This window comes from Diabrotica undecimpunctata, chromosome 2 (genome assembly GCF_040954645.1).
Source record: "Diabrotica undecimpunctata isolate CICGRU chromosome 2, icDiaUnde3, whole genome shotgun sequence".
Classification (NCBI taxonomy): Eukaryota; Metazoa; Arthropoda; class Insecta; order Coleoptera; family Chrysomelidae; genus Diabrotica; species Diabrotica undecimpunctata.
This window is the reverse complement of record NC_092804.1, coordinates 178,539,407-178,556,725: the sequence shown is the minus strand read 5'-3', so window position 1 is coordinate 178,556,725 and position 17,319 is coordinate 178,539,407. Positions and strand designations below refer to the sequence as shown.

General features: G+C 33.0%; 1 protein-coding gene across 2 annotated transcripts in view; it reads left to right on the top strand.

Annotated features, from left to right (window-relative positions):
• LOC140435294 (neurotrimin-like) overlaps positions 1-17,319 on the top strand; it is a 635,066-nt gene that overhangs the window by 477,692 nt on the left and 140,055 nt on the right. For both annotated transcript variants that reach the window (XM_072524122.1, XM_072524121.1), the window contains exon 4: positions 16,041-16,248. In XM_072524122.1, the coding sequence (XP_072380223.1) occupies positions 16,041-16,248 (208 nt within the window). The remainder of the gene's footprint in view (positions 1-16,040; positions 16,249-17,319) is intronic.

Here is a 17,319-nt window from a genome sequence, read left to right as displayed (position 1 = left end):
AAAAATAAAAAATTAAAGTGTTTAGACGCATTTCAAAGTTTCTCTTAAAAATTTAAATATTTAAACTATTATTTCTTCATTTCTGAACGTGTAAATAGTGAATAATATTAAAATCAAAATCCTGTTCAAAGTTAAATGTGACAGTGTACTGAAAATCGTAGAATTCTGTGAGTACAAAACTTCATTATTAATAACCTTAAAATCAGAAGTTTAAAAGGCAAAATATTTTATCGATTTCAATTCAACTTATCGATTATTGACAACAACTTTTTGCTGGTTCTTGCTACTAACAAGTAATTAGGCTAGGCTGCTGTTTAATTTTATTAAGTCGCCAAGTCCGGCTTCAGATCCTCTGTGCCAATGTACGTAAATTCTCAGCGGGAAGATGGATGAACCGGAATCAGCTACTACCTCACGAAATATATCCACTACGTCACATATATCTTACTCCAATGCATTAAACAGTTTCAAATATCCTTCAAAAGACCAAGGTATTATACTTTCAACCATACAAGGAATAAAAGTTTTCGAATATATAAAAGCTGTTGGATCAATAGTACAGCCCAAAAATGTTGTTTGGGCATCCAAAATATCAAACAATCGCATCTGCATCTACCTCTCCTCTAAATATGTAGTTGATCAATTTCTTAGCTCCCACAAATATATAAATATTGATGGTAACCAGATTGAAGTAAGAAGACTTATAACCCCCGCCCAGAGACTCATCATATCTAATGTATGTCATACTATACCTAATAGCTTAATTGAAGAGCACTTAAAAACTATGGGTATAAAATCCGCCTCCAACATGACGTTTCTACGAGTAGGCATGCAAGACTCAGAATACAGCCACGTACTCAGCTTTAGGAGGCAAATGTTCATAAGTCCTTTAGAAAATGCATCAATTCCTGACTCATTTCTAATCTCATTTGACAATACATCATATCGACTATACATTTCCATAGATGGTTTAAACTGCTCCAGATGCAAGATTGTCGGACATCAAGATTCTGACTGTCCTTCTTTATCATCATCAAGCAACTCAATTAATCAAATGGAAACTGACCACCACGTGAATATACATAACTCTACCAATGAAAAATATAATCAGCTACAAGATCAACCACGAAACCAATACCAAGAAGATACCGAAACATTAATGGAACCAGAACCCAATACCATACAAAATCACGCATCAGCTACAAAAGACCAAACCACTTCCTCACAAACAAACAATGAATTACAAATCTTGAATCAACCAAAAATATTCCAAGATAATTCCTTAGTAATTGAAAGCGATAGAAAAAGCACTAAAATTACTCCTGCAACTAAAAGACAAATATCCTCTCCTGAAATTCTTGAAAATGACCTACCTCCTCCCGATACTCAAAAACCTAAGAAAAAGCCTAAAACCCAAGAAGATATTTCAATTATTCTAAATCAAATTAAAGAAAAAATTGAAAATAGAAACCCTTCCTTTACACTTACTTTTCATGAAATATGTGATTTTCTGGCAAATTCCCTTCACTCAAAACATCCTGAAGTCATTGTTAAAAATTATTCAAATGAAAGCCAAGAAATAAAAGAAATTTTAAACTTTATATATTCCCAAATACAAAATAAAACTTTAAAAAACAATATCACCAGATTGAAGAAGAAACTGCTTTTCAACAGTCCTTCTTCTACTGACGAAACTGACCAAGAATCAAGTTCTCAACAATAAATAGTTAACACATAAAGAGTTAATGGCCAGCACATTCATATTACAGTGGAACCCCAACGGTTATTTTACACATATAGAATCCATTAAGCTTCTTATACACGAATATCTTCCTTTAGTCATATGCCTAGAAGAGACCCATTTCAAGCACCAAAGTGTGACATTAAAAAATTATGTTCCTTTTCTAAGAAACCGAGTTGCAGATCACTCAAGCGGCGGAACAGCAATTTTTGTAAGGGATGACATAGAGTCAACTGAAATACAACTACAAACAAATCTCGAAATAGTTGCAGTGTCAGTCACCCACAAAATGAAAATCAATATTTGCAATGTATACTTACCTCATCCTACTGATTTAGACATAACTGAACTAAGCAATGTTTTAAACCAAATTCCACACCCAAAAATAATATTAGGCGATTTTAACTGTCACAACAGTACTTGGGGAAGTAACAAAACCGACAAATGTGGCAATCTCCTAAATAATCTCATTGATAATTTAAATTTAGTCTTACTAAACACTGGCAAATCTACTAGGTTTAATTCATACAATGGTACATTTTCTGCCATAGATCTCTCTTTATGCAGTCTGTCGCTAGCTCCTTTATTATATTGGGACACATTGGGGTATTTATATGATAGTGATCACTTCCCTATCACGATAACCATAAACACTAATGATAAATCAACTTTTCCAATTCACCAGACATGGAAAATAAAGTCAGCTGACTGGAATTTATATCGAACACTGATAGAAGAACAAACAAACAAATATAATTTAACCAATAACGCAAACCAAAACCTGGAAATATTTAATAACATTATTATTTCTGCAGCAACAATCGCAGTGGGAAAAACAAAATCGAGTCAAAGGCAGCCGGTTCCTTGGTGGAATAACGAAATTGCACAAGCACTCACTTTGTCTAAACACGCTTTTAACGTTTACAAGAAACATAAAACTATCGAAAACCTTTTAAGGTTTAAAAATCTCAGAGCTCAAAGCAGACAATTAATCAAAAAAGCAAAACGAGAAAGTTGGAAAAAGTACGTTTCTTCAATAAATCCTTCCACTCCCTTAGGCAACATATGGAACAAAGTCCGTAGAATAAAAGGTACAAAATACTTTCGAGGTATAGATACTCTATCATATAATAACCAAATGCATTCAAACAAAGAAGATATTCCAGAAATACTAGCAGATATATACGAACTTAATTCTAGTGATTCTAATTACAGCCTATCCTTTCTAGAGCACAAAAAACTAACGGAGTCTTCAAATATACAAATCACAGAGAGTGGCAATCCAATAAACAAACCAGTAAGTCTTCAAGAATTAGAATTTTGTTTAAGTGCTAAAAATTCGAGTCCAGGACCTGATGATATCCACCCTCTTTTCTTACGAAATCTTCCTCTGAATGCAAAGCTAATATTAGTTGATATTTTTAATAATATTTTTATTCATCATGACTTTCCTGATCTATGGTCGCAAGCAACTATAATTCCAATCCTTAAATATAATAAACCAAAAGACGATCCAAATTCCTATCGTCCAATATCACTTACGTGTTGTACCTGCAAACTTTTAGAAAAAATCCTTAATTATCGTCTTAAATGGTACCTCGAAAACAATAACCTAATAAGTATCAGACAAAGTGGATTTCGTACGGGTAGATCCACAACAGACAATCTAATAACACTTGAATCAAGTATACATGAATCCTTTCTGCACAACCAAAAACTTATTGCCGTGTTTTTTGACATAAGAAAAGCGTTTGACACAACATGGAGACATCTTATACTAAAAACACTTCAAGAATGGGATGTTCAAGGGCACATGTTGTCTTTTATTAAAAATTTTCTAGAAACACGAACTTTTCGAGTCAGAACCAATGGATTTACATCCTCCAGACGAGTACTTCAAAACGGCACTCCACAAGGATCTACTCTAAGTCCTACTCTTTTTCTAGTTGCAATAAATAGTATTATACATCAAATAAAACTACCTGTATTTACTAGCCTATATGCAGATGACTTAGTCATTTATCTAAGAACAAACAATGTAACTCTGGGAACACATATACTGCAAACTACCTTACACACAATTGAAAGCTGGTCGCAAAACACGGGTTTTATATTCTCTAGTGAAAAGACACGTTATTTAATTTTTAGCAAAAGAAAAAATTATCCTAATGTTCAATTAACACTAAATGGAGTTGTCTTGAAACAAGCAGAAGAAATAAATTTCTTAGGACTTTCTTTTGAACGTAACTTAAGCTGGGAAACCCACATCACCAATCTGCAACGTTCTTGCCAATCCAGAATTAATCTACTAAAGATGCTGTCAAATACCTCTTAGGGGGCAGATACAACAACCTTACTTACTCTATATAGATCACTAATACGAAGTAAACTAGACTACGGCTGTTTATGCTACGATACTGCTAACAAAACATCTTTAAAAAAACTTGACTACAATTAAAATATGTGCTTAAGATTAGTTTTAGGTGCCACAAGAACTAGTCCAGTAAGTAGCTTACAAGTTTTGGCTAATGAACTGTCCTTAAGCCAACGAAGGCAACTCCTATCACTAAATTACGTTGCCAGAATTTCAGCAAACAACAGCAACGTAACCTACTCAACAATACTTTGCAGAACAAATATAACGTCCGATCTTTACAGAAACATTGCAATAAAAAAACTACCATTTCCCGAACGAATAAAACGTATTGGTCTTAATTTAGAACAGTTCAGTCTTACTATGCCTATTCATGTAAATGTTCCTCCTTGGATGATTAAACATCCAAAAATAGACACGTCTCTAAAAGAACTCCCGAAACATTCCACACATCCTTTCCTTATACAGCAAGCTTATAAAAATGTAATATCCAAATACCCAACAACCCATCAAATCTTCACTGATGCTTCCAAATGTCATGAAGGACATGCTGCAGCCTACATCTACGAAAACGTCAAGTCTACCATACGAATCCCAACAAATTGTTGTATATATACCGGAGAACTTACGGCAATTCATCAGGCCGTGAAAAAATGTTGTTCTATCAATGAAAGCAAATTTGTTATTATCACCGATTCAATGAGCGCATTACTTGGAATAAAACAGCTATATACAACTCACGCCATACTTCTCAAGATCAAAGAAGAGTTATCTTATCTACAGACTCAACAAAAAGATATTTCCTTTATCTGGGTACCTTCCCATATGGGAATAAGTGGTAATGAGGAAGTGGACTCTCTGGCAAGCAATGCAACCACCGACCAAAGTATTGCTATCATAAATCAAATGCCTTGGACTGATCACAAAGTAAATATCAAAGCCCACGTATACAGAGCGTGGCAAACTACTTGGGATCACACTGCTAATAAACTCAAAGAATGTCTAAGTCAAGTAGGAACCAAACTCATCTTACCAAATAATAGAAAAGACCAAGTCATTATTAACCGACTCCGAATAGGACATACTTTCCTTACACACAAGCATATCTTCAACCAGGAGGCTGCTCCGTTGTGTACCAAGTGCAATACTCAGTTGTCAGTGAAACATATAATTGTTGAGTGTCCAGTGTACCAGAACGAAAGAATCGCGTGTGCCCTTAGTGATAATTTAAAAAGTATACTAACGTCAAATTTACAGTCTTTATTAAGTTATCTTAAAATGACTAAACTATATACCAGATTGTAAAAAATATTTTTTTTATGCAACAATATGTATCTTACTGTTTGTGTATGTCCCCCCGCTAATAACCCTTAGTGGTTGATGCGGGTATATTTGTTTAAATAAAAAAAAAAAAAAATAAAATTCTTGAATAGCCGTTGAAATTTATTGTTTTTATTTCATCATTTTATACTTTTGCCGCTAGTCCTTGTATATAATTATCGGTAAAAGTAGATAATTGAAAATAATTTCCTACATTCACCGTCGACTCTGGTAATTGTATACAATTACCAGTAATTGTATATTTAAACTTTACAATAATACTTAATCCTTCTGTTATTTTGTTATCTTTTTTGTATATTTATATACGCCAATACCATCTGCTAGATAACTTAACTCTCTAGCTAAAAGAAAACAACATTTGGTTTGTAAGTTAGTGTATAATTCTCTGTGCATATATTTATATGTAAATGTGTCGCGAAGTTTGGGCATAACCCATATCCCTGATATACATACATCCACTCACAAGTTGGACTTTATGCAACTGTTTCTCGGTGACATAGCGGCTCATAAACGAAATAGTAGTCACATGTTACCAGATGCAATAACCAGCATGACGGACTGCGCTGTTTGTTCGCCGTTCTGTCTCTTGGAGACAAGTGAACGTTTCTTTGAGTGTTTTGTTGTTTTTTTTTATTTATTTGTATATTTTAAAACATAAAAGATGTCAATTTTTTTTAAGGAATTATTAAATATTATTCTGAAGCTATTTTTCTTGTGGCATTTTAAAGTAATTACTATTTAAATAGGAATAAGCCACAATTAAAGGTTAAAGTACGTTTATTGATATTTCAATTTCCACTTCGGAAATCGTTCTCAAAATACAAACATTAGTGATTAGAACGATTTCCGAAGTGGAAATTGAAACATCAATAAACGTACTTTAACCTTTAATTGTGGCCTATTCCCATTTACATAGTAATTACTTTGAATTATTAAATATTTCACGAGAAGGCTATTCTTCATTCATCTATTGCACATTCAATTTCGAGGTTCCGATCAGGTAAATAGACCATGAACTTTCGGGAATTTTTTTAGAAATAATTGAAATATACGTTATTTTAAGCTGTTATCAACAGAAAAAATTGCGGAATTTCTATTTGTTTAAATAAAAAACGACTTTGAAAATTGAAAATTTTCCACTTTGTAGGCGGTATATTAAGAATTGACTGCGACGTTTTCAAATCTATAACAGTGCTTGGTATTACAAGTATTCCTTGTACTTTAAATTTCAAATTTATTTTTAAAAAATCCAATACATCTTATCAGTTCTCAAAACAGTTTTCATATCAATAAATCTATTGTTTATTTATTCATTGTATAATTCTCTTTTATCATTGTTTTCGATCGGATTCTATGTCTGCTCTAAGTGATGCAAAATCCTTAGCAATACCCTGATGTCCATCCAAAAGTCTACCTCCTGAGCGGTAATCAAGTATTCTTTATGACTAGATATTTGCCTTAGCAGTATGTACTGTATCAATCTATTAGCTTTGTTGTTTCTATTACCAAGACAATATTTTCCAACTACGTGAACTACGATTCTTTCTCTAACTTTCGCGTTAAAATCTACAATACGATGTTAATTTCGTGATTTTTAGTCACCTTTAGGGCTTTGTCTTTTACAACAAAATAGAAGTACAACTAAGTGAAACAGAATTTGGTTTCAGAAACAACCTTGGAACCAAAGAAACACTCTTCCGTTTGCAGGCTTTGGTTCATAGATGTAGGGATATCGGACAATCGGTATACATGTGTTTTGTCGACTTTTTATCGAAAAGGCATAGAATAAAGACAACATTGCTTTCTAAAAGACAGGTATAAAAACGATTCTATTTTCATTCTACAATTATCGAAAACGAAAAAAAGTTAACCTAGGCACACTTGTTGCAGCTATAAATTTTTAATAAATATTAATACACACCGATAAAACTCAGGAAAAAAGAGCATAGCTTATTAGAACAAAAAAAGTATGTGCAGCAATAAAAAAATTACAATTAAACAAATAAATTTACAGGAAGGAAAACTAATAAAAATAAACCAAGGTCTAAAACAATATTGTAGATTATCATCAATTTTTTAAACCGTAAAAAAGAAAATAACGATTTTTCTTTAAAAAGGCCAATGTAATGCCAGAAAGAGTAACAACTGCTTAAACACCGAAATATAGAAAAGGAAAAGTACCAAACTAGTATTGTTCTAAAGCTATTTTCTTGTGGCATTTTAAATTAATTACTATTTAAATGGGAATAAGCCACAATTAAACGTTAAAATACGTTTATTGACGTTTCAATTTCCACTTCGGAAATCGTTCTCAAAATACAAACATTAGTAAATTAAACAAATTTTGGTTTTTGTTACTTAGTGAAAAATTCTTCTAATAATTTAATTTTATCTGACTCATTTTCAAGAATTTTTTACTAAGTAACAAAAAACAATATATATATTTAGGGATTCTACAGTATTCACTGCCTTCCCTCGCTCAACCGTTTCCATCTCTCTCTGTTGTTCCATTCTCCATCGTTTAGTCCTCTCTTACTCATGGCGTCGTCTACTTCGTTCCTCCAGGATTTTCGGGGTCGTCCTCTTTTCCTCCTTCCTATGGGGCTCCATACGGTTATTCTCTTTATCCATCTGCTGTCGCTAGTTCTTCTTACATGTCCATACCACTTTAGTCTTTTTTGTTCTATATATGTTAGTATGTCTGTTTCTATTGATGTTCTTTGCTTTATTTCGTCATTACTTCTCCTATCAATTCTTGTTACTCTGCAGCATCTTCGCAGGCATTCCATCTCTGTTGCTACTATCTTACTGCTGTTTTTCTTGTTTATGATCCAATTTTCAGCCCCATATGTCATAATACTTCGCACTAATGTTTTATAAATCTGCGTTTTTGTCTTCATATTTAGGTGTCTATCCCACCATACTGAGTTAAGTTGTCGGATTGCTGTTCTTGTTTGTCCTAATCTTTGTGTAATTTCTTCCTCTGTTGTTTCCTTTTTCGTGATTATAAACCCCAGGTATTTGAATTTATCCTTTCCTTTGATTGTTACGTTGTCATCAATCTGTAGATCTTCTATGTCTTCTTCACTTGTAGATAGGTACTCTGTTTTCGCGAGGTTAATATCTAGGCCAGCCTTGGTATATTCTTCTTGTAGTTTCTTCATCATATAGCTGACAAAAACTGCTGAAAAAACAAAATTTGTTGAATTTACTAATGTTTGTATTTTGAGAACGATTTCCGAAGTGGAAATTGAAACGTCAATAAACGTATTTTAACCTTTAATTGTGGCTTATTCTCATTTAAATAGTAATTAATACCAAACTAGTAATAATAACCTAACATTTTAGTATAATAAAACGAAAAAAACTTATATTTTAAATTTCTTTAATAATTGAGGTCAATATCTAATTGACAAATTAATAATAAACTTTTACCAAGATACATTTAACGAAAGTTTTGTTTCCTCTAAAAATTCACTTATATTGAAACAAAACAGTTGTTGGTCAATCATTGAGAATACAAATATAAAATCCCTAAACTACCTGATTGTATCAGAACGTTCGGCTGATGTTCTCGTTTTACAAATTGAATAGAACTAAAAGAACTCTTGTCTAGTAGTTTGACGTGGTGTAGAATCAGTAATACCCAACAGTGTACATCCTTTCAATTGCGAAAGAGAAAAAACGGAAAAATCGAGTATTCTGCTTGATAAACCAGGAAGAGACTTTGCAGAGACAGGTTAAAGATGTTCCGACAAGTACACTGCAAAAATATTTAACTGTGTTAATGTTAATGTTTTCTCGTTGAAAGTTTTTAATTAATTATTAATTTATTTATTTATCTAGTGAAATCTCATCTATCAAAAGCAATGTGGCTATTTTAAAAGGTAGTCCACATTTTTCAAAATATTTTTATGAAAATTAAAAATATTGTATTGTTGTAAAATTGGTGCTGCTGTTTGGCTACGAAATTTATTATATTTGGGTTTATGTTTTCACTTAGTTGTAATCTCAAATCGGATTCCAATTGTATCTAGTTTGTTTCTGAATTTATTTTAGAGATATATAAGAGCAGAAAATCCCTTTTCGCAGAGGTATGCGCATGAGACAAGCAGCAAATGTTTTAGTGCTTCTTCTGATATTTCTTTATGAACTGTTTTTATATCCACTAAAAATTTGGTAAAAAAGATTCTTTGAAATAAAGTTTTAGAGTTATATCACAAATTTAGAGCTCGGGAACTATGCAAAATGCACATTTTGCATAAAGTGCATATTTGCATATTTTGAATAAATGGACATATATCTGAGAAAGCAAGTAATGCAATTTAGCAAGGTAGGTAAAAATATCCTTCGGTAATATTCCTGATTGATATTAGCATTATATGACAATATGAACAGTAAAACGCGACAAGCCTGTTGAATAAAATCATAAAGCATAAATCAATACGGTTTTTCCAGAAAGCTTAACAAATAATAAATAACTAGAATTTGTATTAGCAAACGACAAAATGCAATTGTCATTCTGTCTGTAGTTACAGTTAGTTCAGTTTCGTGTATTCTTTGGTTTAGTAAAGTTGTGGTTAAGTGATTATTAAAAGTGTTTGAAAACTGTCTTCTAAAATTATTTAACATAACAGGCGTGATCGACCTAATCGCAAGCGTTATTCGTTCTTTTAAGTTACTTAAATTAGAAGGTTTAGTTTTGTACACATGGCTCTTCACATATCCCCATAAAAAGAAATCTAATAATGTAAGATCAGGTGATCGCGCTGGCCATTCAATCAATCCTCGCCTCCCTATCCAACGATTGGGAAATATTGTATCGTGGTACTGCCGGACATTAAGTTGGTAATGTGGTGGTGCTCCATTATGCTGAAACCATATAGTATTCGCTGGAACTTGAGGGTTTCCTGGACCAGGATATAAATTTGCCAACGTTGGAATGACATCATTTTGAAGTAGTGCCAAATAATTGTTGCTATTCAAGTTGCCCTCAATGAAAAAGGGACCAATGATATTGTTTCCTACAATCCCTGCCCAAACATTAACCTTTTGAGGGTATTGAGTGTGTTCTTCTCTCATCCAGTGAGGATTTTCCGTGGCCCAGTAGCGGCAATTTTGCAGAGTAGCATGACCGTTAAGTGAAAAAGTACACTCATCAGAAAACATAACGTCTTCTAATTGGATAATATTGTTATTTAATATGTCCATCATTTGCTCACAAAAAAAAGTTCTCCTATCAAAATCGTCTTCCATGAGCTCCTGAGTAGGTATCATCTTATAGAGATGCAATTTATTTTCTTTTAATATGTTTACTATCGATGTATGGCTAGCATTGAATGTAGTGGATGCCTGTCTACTCGATGTATGTGGATTTTCCTAAAACTCAAGCAACACATCTAATATGAGTCCATCACTCAGTGCATTGCCAGCTGCTGTTTTTATCTGCCTTACATGACCAAACTCGCGAAACTGCTTTCTATTTTACTTATTGTTCCTTGGGATATATAAGCGGTAAATTATTAAATTTCTCATAAAATAGGCGAGTTACTTCCTGTTGTGTTCGGGTGTTATCTCCGTAACCAATCATTTGTAAAACTGTTATTTTATGCATTTTCGTTAATTTAACCATTTTTTAGAATTGAATTGAACGAACTTTTTACTTAAATTAAAATACTGACAACTTAAATAAAACAATTTACTAATGCGTGTTAAAATAACGTTGCCACGGAAATTCTTTAAAGTTTTTTAATGGTTACCATCTGAAAACTACATTGCTATGATTTTTGTTCACTTTCTCATTATCCAGACCTAAACGGGAAATAAGTTTTGAGTATATTTTAGCGAATTTCGGTAACCACATGATTTTAATTTATTTTATCTTAATTAATCTTAATAAACTTGAAAGCGACAACATTTTTGAATGAAGAATGAAAAGACCTTTCAAACGATATATCACAAACCTATACTTCCTATTTTAAAAATTGGGGGTTGTACCTGTCATTCTAAGGGGGTTGAAGGTAGGGGTTGCATTTTCACGTTAAAGAATGTCAAGTTCTAATTTAAATTTGACGTGTTTCGGGATTTTTTATAAATATGTACAGTAACCTAAATAATGAATTTATTCCATTTGGCTTTTACACACTGTATGACAAAGGCTAAACAGCATTTAAAAATAATTTTTCCAAATTTGATACACGTTACCTATTAAGCACATGCTTTAAATAGAGTAGCAGAAACTATAAGGAGAGAGTTTCCAATGGTCAATACCCTTATATCAAATATATTATATATAAAAAAATATATTTAAAAGCTCCTCTGCTAGCTTACAAAGATCGTTTACCTGATGTACTTTTACCTCCCGAACCTGTCATAACTAGATAGGAAACATGGTTATATTAAGTAAATTACATAACCGATAATTTTAGGGGGATTGGAGACGTCATTTGTAGTTTTGATATAGATAGCTTAGGTGCTATAAAAAATGTGTGGACATTTTAAAAAAACCGTTATTAAAATGTAATTTGTTGAAAATAATATAGACTCTATATATTTACAGTGGATACAAAGATGTCGAATATGTATTTAATAGGTAACTCCTAATTTTCTGTATGTGTAACACCAAACTATTTAAATTTCTCTGCTTTTCCAATTAAAAGTTGTATCTATAACTCAATATTGTGATTAAATACGGCACTGGAATATTAATCATCGAATTCAATAGTTTATAATTATGCATTTGAACCATATAAGCGTAAATTCGTATGGAAGGCTTTACATCGAAACCTTGATTACACGTCAAATTAATGTCATAACTGCCGCAAAACTTTTACTAATTTATTAAGGATTTAGTGATGCACTATTATATTATTTAGTGATGCATTAATATATTATGGACGTGAATAACACCGTAGAGAATAATGCGAATTATTTAATAAGCCCTTGACTTATAATCTGTCATGTAATGACCAGCGATAAAAAAATATAATGATTTCTAAAATTATTTAAGTGTTTATAAAGTTTATACTTTTATCTTATTTATTACAGTAAAACCTCCGTTAACCGAAATAATTGGGGGGGGGCGTTTAAAAATAACATTGTTTTTCATAGTATTCTTGGTCAAAGTATTGGTATTTAAAAATACTATGAGGTGATTTCGTAATGTTTTCTAATAAGTAAATACAGAATAAAGTAATAAAATTAAGGAAAATGAGTTTAACAAGCTTTTTTTAAGAAATCTTCTATTTTCTTTTGCGTTTTCATTTGACAACGATGTTTTGCAGCTATATCTCCATCGTTCATTTGCAGAACGTCATGGTTTGACTCATTTGACAAAACTTTATACAATGACAACAAAAATTAAGAACCTAGTCGTGTCCCTAACTAATTAGGCCTACTGTATAAAATTCTTACCTCTAAGGCATTGAAAAAATCGTCGGCGGTCTCGTGCTGCCTGTTGTCTGTTGGGTTCGTCCGTCGTCTTCGTCGTCTGATACGCTCAGGTTGTCTGGATGATGAACCATATCAATGATGTCCTGGTCGGTGAATTCACTTTTTGAGTCATCGGCTGCTAACCACTCACGTATGTATCTCTTCTTGGTTAATTTCGTCACATCCCGGCAAATTTTTTATTAAATGTATAATTTCTTCTGTCGTTTCTTTACCATTTTCTTCTTCAGGATCGTCAATCAAAATCCCATCAAAAAGTTTGTTCCAGCATTTTTTCAAAGTTGAAGATTTGACCTTGGCCCACGACTCATGACACCAATAAACAACATGTTTCATTGTTAAAGATTTGAGAATTGAGGGAATACTTTTGGATTCATTCATCTCCTGTTATAATAGATGTCTTAAAAATGGTCCTCTATAATGTCTCTTGAATTTCTCTATTACTCCCTGGTCTAACGGCTGAATTAAGCTCGTGACATTCGGTGGCAAAAATCTGATAATTGTCACCATTTTGTAGATTTTGAGGATGAGTTGACGCATTGTCAATAAGCAGCAATGCTTTGATGGAAAGGTTTTTTGATTTTAAAAAGGATTTTTCACTTGGGACGAATTTATTTTCAAACCATTCTGAAAATAAAGTGATCAACATCCATGAGCTTTTTTGGCTTCTACAAAAAGCTGGAAGTTCTTTTTCGGAAATATCTTTTAAAACTCTTAGTTTTTTTGATTTCCCAACACACATAGGCATCATCAGTGAGTGAAATTAATTTAGTTGTTTACGTTTTGTTATTTTTTTATAAAAATTTACTTTTTATTGGCGAAATTATTGAAACTGTCAGCCGTTTCGGTTAAAAAGGTTTCGGTTAAGGGAGGTTTTACTGTATTTCTTTAGAGTATGCGTTACACACAAGTGGCGACAAGACACATCCTTGTCGCACCTCCCTTTTAGTTATGTCCCATTTTTTTTTCCTGTTGACCTCCAACCCGAAATCTTCGATATCCATCTTATACGATCTGCTCTTCTTACGTGTTCATATCAAATTAAACTTTTTTTTTTTTTCAATGTAGCTTAGTATATCTTGTTCTACTGCCATTCTTCTTTTTATCTCCTTTTTTTTAATATGGTCACCTTCTTCTCATGAACTGCATTTCATTGGTTCCATGGACGTGTTTCGTGTGTTAAATACCCAATTACCTGCTCCGTAAGTCATTACAGTACATATCAAGAAAGTATATACAGTGAGGACGTTTCATTATCATCATCATTATTAACCTGTATATGTCCACTGCTGGGCATAGGCCTCCCTCAGCTTTTCCATCTGTCTCTGTCTTGTGCGTCTTGCATCCAGTTATTGCTACAGGTCGTCAGTTCATCTAGTTGATCGGCGTTCTCTGCTGTGTATTGCTTCTTGCCTTGGTCTTTACTCTAAAATACGCTTTGTCCATCGGTTGTCTGATATTCTGGCGACGTGTCCTGCCCAATTCCATTTTAACGTCTATTTTTCGATAGCGTCTGTTGTTATTATTTTACGACGTATTGATTTATTATTGTTTGTATTTTGAAAACGATTTCTGAAGTGGAAATTGAAATGTCAAACAAAAGTATTTTACCCCTTAATTGTGGTTTATTCCCATTTAAATAGTATCTACTTTAAAATGTCACAAGAAAATAGCTTTAGAACAATATATATTTTCATGATGAGTTTTCATAAACGTTTATGTATGGGTTTACATGATAGTACAGATTTATCCATTTTTTCTAGACTCCGGTTTCCACTTCGGTGGCTGATCTTTTTTCACTTGTTTTTCGCTTCAACAATAGAAGATGCAATTTCTAAATTGGTTCCTAAATCTGTCGTTGTTGATAAAAACATATGTTATAATCAAGTTCTTTTTGTTCTTCTTCCTATTTATAAGCAATTTCTGCTTTTTAATTGGCGGATTAATACCTCTATGGAAGGTTGTTACTCCATCTTTTGCGTGGTCTTCCGATATTTCTTTTGCTGATTGGTGACTTATCTCTTGCTATTTTGACGACAGGTGTCTCCTCCATTTTGCTTATGTGGTTATTCAATTTTTTTTTTTTTCATTTTGTGTTTAGTTATTTATATACTGTACGTTACATTTTCTTCTAACGTCTTCATTTCGCTTTGATCTTTCAGCGTATTTCTTGTAATTCTTCTCAGTACTCTTATCTCTACCGTTTACAGTAGCCTTTGCGTTGTGGCTGTAACGGGTTTTGTTTCTGAGGCATATGTCATTATTAGTCTTACACTGGCTTTATAAATTCTTGATTTCATCTTAGTGTTAATGTGTCTATTTCGCCATGTAGTGTTATTCAGGCATCCTGCCAGTCTATTTGATTTTTGTACGTGATCTCTCCATTCTTTGTCCTGGTCTCCATAGCTGGACAGTGTAATTCCCAGGTATTTTATTTCCATTACTTGTTCAATACTGATGTCATCAATTTCTTTTTTACATCTGGTTGGTTCTTTGCTGACTAATATTGTTTTAGTTTTCTAAGATGAGATTTTCATATAAGTTATTCTGCTCTTATTTTAAATCTGTGGACCAGTCTTTGTAAACTATCTTCATCTTGGGCTCTCAATACTGCGTCGTCTGCGTAACAGAGTATTTTTAATTCTTTGTTTCCCATTTTGTATCCTTTTCCTTTTTTGTTAACGTTTTTGGACGATTTCATCCATGATCAAATTGAAGAGCATGAGGCTCAATAAATCTCCTTGTCTTATTGCGCTGCCTATTTCTATAGGTTCTGTAAGTTGTCTATCTATTCTGACTTTCATTTTGTTGTTTTGGGTAGATGTTTTTGATAATTTTTATAATGTTTAGGGGAACTTCTCTATTATACAGAAGATGGATAACATCTTTGAGTCTTACTCTGTCAAACGCTTTCTTTAGGCCAATCAGACACAGAAATGCTGGTCTACTATACTTTAATAATTTCTCAGTAATTTGCTTTATAACGCATATTGCATGTGTACACGATCTTTCACTACAAACTCCCTGAGAGTTCATCTGCTAAACTTATTATTAATTTTTTGATTTATTACCACTTGTAAAATTTTAGTTGTAGTATAATCAAGTTATGACTATTAATTTCTCATTTTGTTGCAGGTTGCATGGGTTAGAGTAGATACCCAAACAATTCTCTCTATACATCACAACGTTATCACACAGAACCCTCGCATATCTCTATCGTACAACGACCACAAATCATGGTATTTGCATATCAAAAATGTACAAGAAGTAGATAGAGGATGGTACATGTGTCAAGTTAATACTGACCCGATGAGATCCAGACAAGGATACCTTCAGGTGGTTGGTAAGTTAAACATATTTCAGTTGTGTATTTTTCGCCCAATTCACATAGATATATTCATTTATATAAATGTAGAATTATGAAACAAATTTTAATGCTCACAGCGTGCTTTTGGTAAAGACTGATCCAAAATTTATGAAAAATGTATAAAAATTTAAAAGCTCTTTGGTGTACACACATAAATGCTTCATAAAGGACACTTCAAAATATCCGCATTTTTAATTGTTTATTCTTAAGCTTATTAGGAAAAAATCATAAGAATAACTTTCATCTTAAAATATCCCAATTTATCAAAGAAAGCGAAAAGAGATTTTAAAGCAACAAAGAAATATTTTATAATTTGTTTGAAAATTGTTATAAGTAAAAAGTCTTCCATGGAAAATATTTAAGGAACTTTCAAACATACCAGATTGGCGTCGTAATCGTGGGTTCTGGCTTCCTCAAGAACTTCTCTCCAGTCGTCCCTTTTCATTTCGCGATTTTAATATCAGGGGTCTCGTCTAACCGGCAAGAGGAATCCCCAAGTTAAGGGCTGAGTCAAAATAGACCACAGCGTGGAAACTGTTCTACCATGTACAACAACCTGCCAGGTACGTAAGTCGTCTACAGACAATTCCGAGTTCCAACATCTAAAAAATTATAAAACTCATGTTTGTCCGTCTAAAGATCTGGTCTACTGGCAAGGATCGATCCCGCCGTAAACCGATAATCTCAACGAAAATAAGGGCTTGTGTGACAATCGTAACGAACTACGAGTGCCTAGTAGAGTCACATTGTTTTGAGCCTTTTTAACTGTCGGAACTCTAAGAGATATCGACTAGAAAGGATACGGTCTTAGAGGCGTTCAGGCATAATCCCACGGATGATAGCTTCGCACCATTACCCGTTTGAGTAAGTACGTCAACCAAATGTCCGAACCTGCGGTTCCTTTCGTACTGAGCAGGATTACTATCGTAACGACCAGTCATCAGTAGGGTAAAACTAACCTGTCTCACTACGGTCCAAACGCAACTCACGTTCCGTGTCTATGGGTGAACAATCCAACGCTTGGCTAATTCTGCTTTGTAATGATAG